The sequence below is a fragment of the Miniopterus natalensis genome, chromosome X (genome assembly GCF_054644295.1).
Source record: "Miniopterus natalensis isolate mMinNat1 chromosome X, mMinNat1.hap1, whole genome shotgun sequence".
Taxonomy (NCBI): Eukaryota; Metazoa; Chordata; class Mammalia; order Chiroptera; family Miniopteridae; genus Miniopterus; species Miniopterus natalensis.
In genome coordinates this window covers 38,338,820-38,345,668 of record NC_142103.1, presented here as the reverse complement: position 1 = coordinate 38,345,668, position 6,849 = coordinate 38,338,820, and the positions used below count along the sequence as shown (strand labels likewise).

Genomic DNA, 6,849 nt, shown 5'->3' with positions numbered 1-6,849 from the left:
TGAAGACAGTGAGAGTCTCATGTCTCTTTCTTCCTACAAGCTATTGTAACTATTCAGTTGTAAAAGACGCCTCATTAAAAATTATCCCACTGATTGGCAGAACTGCTCTCCTCATCCTAAAGACAAACCCCTTGCTTTTGCTTTCCCAATTCTAAATCAGTAAACAAAGCTTACTGACCTGACACTCATCCATCCCCCCAATCTTGCCCCACCCCCATGCCTCCCTCCACCCTCTCCACATACACCCTGATATGAAAAGTGTACAACCTGTGCCCAGAAAGATGGGGAAACGTTGCTTCATAGATAACAGTCAAAAGGCAACAAACTGAACTGTTTTATTAAGGTGATGGTATTATCATTTATTTTTAAATTACATAGCATACTTCCTAGTTCATGCTGAAGCCAAGACATCATACTTTGGCTTATCACTTATGTACATCTCCCACATTTCTGGAATCAGGATATCTTGTCTGGGATCATATAACATGGCACTGATTGACAGAAATATTTTGGAAACTGTGTGTGTAGGGGACCACTGGGAATTAAGGATGGACAGACCAACTCACCCATTATGATTTATGTTCGGATGATAAATTTGAGTTTTAGATAGGACCTTGGGTGGTTTGAAGGTGTACTCCCTCGGGAATCGGATACTAAGGAAGAAGTCTCCTCCCTGGTAGGGGCTTTCCTTGGGCCCCAATAGAATTCCCTGCCATGTGAAACTATCGTCTTCCACTGGCCCTGCAGAGCACAGGCCTAGGGGGTCTCGAGAAAGATCAAGAAGCTCCTTTTCAAGGCGCTTTAGGGCCAGAGACAGCGCCATGGCCCTGATCCTCTTTGCGAGTTTCCCTGATAAGTGGAAGGTAGGAGGAGACCACGGTTAGGGGGAGCAGCAACCCACCAGGCCTCTGGTGCAGGCCAATGTCAGACGCTGTCTGTAACTGGCCTTGAGTACCTTGTTTGGCGCTACCAAATCCCGCAGCTTGAGGTCCCCTTTGTTGGGGCTGGGTGCATTTGGGCACAATGAAGAGGCACACCAAAGTCTGCTTTTCCAAGGCCTGGGTCCAGAAGCAGATCAGGCAGAGACTCAAAGCACTCTGAGGTCTGCCTCTGCCTGCAGGGTGATTAATCTGATCCCTTAATGAGCCTCAGGCTGTAGAAACTCCTATGGGTAGGGCAAGAGGTTTTCCAGCAGAATGGGGCAATTGCTTCCCCCTCAGGCAAAAGCTGCTTGGAAGGTAAATGTCTGCCTCTGCAGTATAGGGGAATGACAGAGGGGTGTCCTCTGAGCTCTATCTCGGGAGCCTACAATCCTAGATTCTCTTCACTGGGCTCTAGTCCACTCTGCCTTCCCTCTGCTGGAGCCTAAGGTGAGTGGCTGCACAGGAAACTTTGTGTGTTGGCCCTTTAAGAGGGTGTCTGCAGTTCCAGCTGTCTCTCCCTGGCAGAGAGAAACCCAGCTGCTTTTCACAGCCAGATGTTATGTGGGCACCTTTCTCAGTTCTGATGCTCTTGGCTGGGAAGCCCAGCCTGGGGTTTAGGCCCCAGATTCCTCAGTGGAAACCCCCCCACAGCTGAGATGTCCCTCTGGACCTTCAGCTGCTGCCTGTGGGAGCCCAGGCAGCCCTCTAGTGTCTCTGCACTGCCTACCAGTCTCTATTCGGTCTCCATTTTTCCTCCTTTGTTATGAGGGTGCTCTCCAGGTTGTCTTCAGTTGCAGTTGATCATTCAGGATGGTTTTTCTATATTTTAGTTACAATTCCAGTTTGGTTTTGGGAGAATGTCAGTGTAGGTCCCACTTAGTCTACTGCCATCCCGTATCAATTTTTTTTTCACGAAATAAAACAATACATTTTGGTAAGAAATCACATTAGATACGGGAGGACACTGTTTTATTTGAGATATACTGGACATACTTCAATTGTGAAAATGTCCTCATATCAAATTAGTAATCTAATTCACTTATTCAAACAATTTAGAAAGGCAAAATAATTATTTGACAGCGGTTTAAAGAGGGAGAACTTAAATGGCTGATTGGGTCCTGTAATAATATAACATGAAATGTCTAACTCATTGAAAGAAATTTTTCTAAATCTCTTGTGTTATGTGGTTGAAAACAAGAACTGCCCGGCCGGGCGTAGCTCAGCGGTTGAGCCAGGTGATCGGGGTTCGATTCCCGGTCAGGGCACAAGCCCCTGTTGCAGGCTGCAGCAGATCAATGACTCTCATCATTGATGTTTCTATCTCTCTATCGCTCTCCTTTCCTCTCTCTGAAATCAATAAAGATATATTTAAAAAAAAGAAAAAAAAAGAACTGGTTACTTGTTTAAAAAACAAAAATAAGAACTGACTTGTGTGCTTCTGAACAGATAAACTATCCTTGTTACTGTGATGAGTTTCAAATTTTAACATCTTCATTTAAAATAACAGAACACTTGTAAGAAAATTGGAAAAGAAAACCAGGGCGAGTTCCTTACATAGGAAACACATATAACATTGCCCAATGTTGCGGAAAACTTCTGAAATTCTTTTTCCAAGGTGATGAGACTTGAAAGTTATTTTGCAAGATCAAATGCAATTAACACCAACCTTTTTGATTGGGTTGGGTATCAGGACAATGTAATCCTGTGTAAGTCTTCCATAGGAAAAAGGGTTCTCATGATTCCTTCACCCTTTCATTGACCAAATCCTGTGGAAAATACCTTTCACATTCATCTGACTCTATTCCCAGTGTGATGGCTCTAATTCAGGATATGACTGATCATTTGACACAGGACTGCAATAACGTATTTCAATGAGTGTCTGTTTTGCCAATATTGCCACCCTCAAATCCATCCTCAGCATTGCCATGTAGAATGATCTCCCTAAAGCATAAATCAATTCCTATCATAGATTTCAATAGCTGCTCTGCCTGCAGGGTGAATTCTAAATTTAAGAGCTGCCCTATTTCATCTTTCCCAGGGAGAATTCAACTTTACCTTTGTTTACCACACATAATCATTTGTGTACCTACAATATAGCATGTATTATACTCTGTTGCCATTGTCTATTTAAATGTTCATTCTCTTAACCAGTCTGATAGCTCTTTGAGGAAGGAGTGGCCTTGATCACTTTTGTCCACTTGTTCCTTAGTGTATACTAGCTACTCAGTATTTTCAGATGAGTGCATGCATTCATTAAAGGATGAATGGCATAATTTATACACTATGATTGGTTTAAAGAAGTTATAATTCTCAATTTTTCTTCTAATCTAAAATTTAACTTAGAAACATTGTATGATACAAGATATTACACACAATAAAAACAAAAAGGAATATAGTGGGAATACATTGTGTTATTCCTCATTTGACAAACCCTCAATGGCGAGTCAAAGCCACTTTAACTTTTATCTGACATAACATAATACTTCTCATAACTTTTCATAACATTTTGATAAATTTACATTGTGTGAAGAGTTAAAGCCTTCAAAGATTCAGTCTGGAGTTAAAACCAATTTAGTTTTGGAATACTTGACAAGAAAGCAGGAAGGACAAGAAACTAATAGTTTATGTGGTATAAATTAAGCAGTAAATTTAATATTGATACAATAATTTCATATCTGTATTCCAGTTGTGTCCATTGACAAATAGGATTCTTAAAACTTACTTAAAACCTTTCCAGTACAGGATACAATCTAGGGTCAGCTATATTGCCTTTAGTTGTTCTGTCTATTTAGTCTCCTTGAGACTGGAACATTGCCACAGCCTTTCTGTGTCTTTTGTGACAGTGACCATCTGAAGAATGCAGAGCACCCGGTCCCTTACCACTCATTCATGTTTACCAGTCTTACAAGCCATAGCTTCAGTAACAAACCAGGGAATATGGAAGAGAAGAAAAGGAAAAGAAAGACTGCTTGAGTTTGTATTTTGAATGCTGTAGTGGTTACAAATATTTTATGATGTGTTATATTAGGACATGTTCTCAATTGCTTTGTGTAAAATGAATGAACTTATTTCACTCTCAGGAAGTTTGTATTCTTCAGTCCTGTCTGAAAAGGTGAGGTTAAAAATCTTTTGTGGCAATGATTACATTTCTCAAGAAGTTAAGTAAGAAATGCAAGGTCATGTTGGATGGATTCAATAATTCTGCTTTCAGATTAAGATATATCTTTATTTCTATCTCTGTCATCTCTAGCTCCAGCTCTAGCTCTATCTCTATCATCTCTATCATCTTTATCCTAGCTCTATCTCTTCATCTATCTATACTTATAGCTATACTTCTGTCTATATTTATATATACACTTTAATCTGAAAGCAGGATTAATTCATGTGTGTGAATTCTAACCACTGAAATAAAAGTTATGTGAGTAAAATAGTTAATGTGAATTAATTTACAGACACATCTTTTTAAGTATCCTATGGCTACAATAACAAAGTACCACAAACTGAATCACTCACAATAGGAATTTACTTTCTCAGAGTTCTGGAGGCAAGAAGTCAGAAATCAGGTGTCATCAAGGCCCTGCTCTCTCGTGAAGGCTCTAGGGGAGAATCTGTCCTGACCAACTCCTAGCTTTGGCGGTTCCCAGCAATCTTTGTTGCCCCTCAGTTTGTAGCTGCATTACTCAAATCTCTTAGAGCTAGTAGGTGCAGACGCCAAAAGGGGTTCTATGGAAAATAATCTCACAGGGTGATCTGATCATAATTCCTAACTGCACAGGTCATGGTGAATTATCATACCACAGGTTTATAACTTTTTGAGTAAAAGGTTTGTGTTTGCCTTAAGAAATCCCTATCCATTGTTCTTGTGCATCTAGGTTAACACACTTTTGAAATGTGGGTTCCCACCCTCAAGAGAGCGCATAATGTTGGCAACTATCCTGTAATCCACTCCCTGTCTTTCTTCTTATCACCTTCGTGGTGGGAGAAATCTTCCTTATGTTCCCTCCTTAATTTAAAATGTATAAAAGAATCTGCTGACTGTTATTATGAGAAGCATGTCTTTCAGTCTGTTAAGATCTTGCTTCCAGGCGTATTCTCTGTTTGGCTCAAATAAGTTTTTATAAAAATTCTGTACAGGTTGAATTTCTTATGTCAATGGAGGTATGTCTTGAGAAAAAGGAAACAACCCAGAGTTGGGAGAGGCAGAGTGGTCAAAAGGGTGGGGATTGAAGGTGCAGGAGATGAAGTCTGGGAACAAAACACATCATTTTATTTTGTAACAACTCTTAATCCACTTAATTTTTGTCCAGTTAAATTTAGAGGAGAAAGGAGATGATATGGGTTAATATTAAACTTGGTCAGTAAGAAAACAAAACACCTGAATAAAAAATATATATCTAATTAGCTTTGTAATCTTCATCCAGTTTTTCCTCAGCATTTTCAGTTCTAAGGGACTCCTCATTAAAAATTATCCCACTGATTGGCAGAACTGCTCTCCTCATCCTAAAGACAAACCCCCTTGCTTTTGCTTTCCCAATCTTAAATCAGTAAAGAAAGCTTTTAGTAAAATGGACATTAAAACTAGTCTGTCTCACACTTACCCATCCCCCAACCTTGCCCCCACTCCCATGCCTCCTTCCACCCCCTCCACACACACCCTGATGTGGAAGGTGTACAACCTGTGCCCAGAAACATGGAGAAACGTCGCTTAATAGATAGCAGTCAAAAGACAACCAATTGAACTAATTGTTTTATTAAGGTGATGGTATTATCATTTATTTTTAAATTACATAGCATACTTCCTAGTCCATGCTCGAGCCAAGACATCATACTTTGGCTTATCACTTATGTACATCTTCCACATTTCTGGGACTAGGATATCTTGTGGTCTGGGATCACACAGCATGGCGCTGATTGACAGCAATATTTTGGAGACTGTGTATGCCGGGGACCACTGGGAATTAAGGATGGGCAGGCTGACATACCCATTATGATTTACGCTGGGATGATAAATTTGGGTTTTAAATAGGACCTTCGGTGGTTTTAAGGGGTACTCCTTCGGGAATCGGATACTAAGGATGAAGACTCCTCCCTGGTAGGGGCTGTCCTTGGGCCCTATTATATATCCCTGCCAATGGAACATGTCGTCTTCCACTGGCCCCGCAGAGCACAGCTTTGGGGGGTCTCGAGAAAGGTTGAGGAGCTCCTTCTGGAGGCGTTTTACAGCCAGAGACAACGCCATGGGGTCCCGATCCTCCACGTGAAGCTTCCTGATAGGTGGAAGGTAGGGAGAGACCACGGTTGGGGGGATCAGCAACCCACTAGGTCTGTGGAAAAGCGGGTAAAGATAGGTAGAGGGGGTGATGGGGGACAGGGATGTTGGTGGAGAGGAGGGTTGAAGAAGGAGCGAGGGGAACCCAGAGGGACTGATGGGTTTCTGGTCACCTGTGTCCTGCACAGCTGCTGGTTCCACCACGTCCGGGCTCTCCTGACCTGGACTCTGCTGCTCAGAGGCCGCACTGTACCTGGACAGCACCACCAGGTGACAGGGCTGCTCCTGCTCAAGGCCGCCTGGCCCTGCAGCTCAGCACTGAAGTGCACATTCGGTTGCCTAGCAACAGCAGGGGATCTGCTTTGTGAGGTTACAGGGGCCACGCTGATGACATCACCGAGTGTGGAGGAGCTGGGGCTGGGTCAAGAGGAGGCCAAAATGGAGGAGTGTGGAGGACCAGAGGGACCATGAAGGGGAATGGAGGTAATGGAGGGGCGTGCAGGGTGGGGAGGGACTATTGAGGGAATGGAGGGGAGTTGAGGGTTGGAAGGGCCATGGAGTATAATAGAAGAGGGTGGAGGGGTGGCATAGAGGGCATAGAAGGGAGTGGAAGGAGGGGGTCCTGCAAGGGGGTGAAGGGGGCAGAGTTGAGATTTG

General features: G+C 42.6%; 1 protein-coding gene and 1 pseudogene across 1 annotated transcript; both read right to left on the bottom strand.

The window, feature by feature from the left end:
• Positions 1 to 370: 370 nt before the first annotated feature.
• On the bottom strand, positions 371 to 823 carry LOC107527554 (ubiquitin-conjugating enzyme E2-17 kDa-like; annotated as a pseudogene).
• A 4,883-nt stretch (positions 824 to 5,706) lies between these two features.
• Positions 5,707 to 6,162, bottom strand: LOC107527562 (ubiquitin-conjugating enzyme E2-17 kDa-like). Its single transcript, XM_016200343.2, has one exon. The coding sequence runs from the start codon at positions 6,160 to 6,162 to the stop codon at positions 5,707 to 5,709; it is 456 nt and encodes a 151-aa protein (XP_016055829.2).
• Between the last annotated feature and the right edge of the window lie 687 nt (positions 6,163 to 6,849).

Bases quoted from the DNA above. Each gene is read 5' to 3' on its own strand.
- LOC107527562 (XM_016200343.2), bottom strand. From the start codon at position 6,162: ATGGCGTTGTCTCTGGCTGTAAAACGCCTCCAGAAGGAGCTCCTCAAC.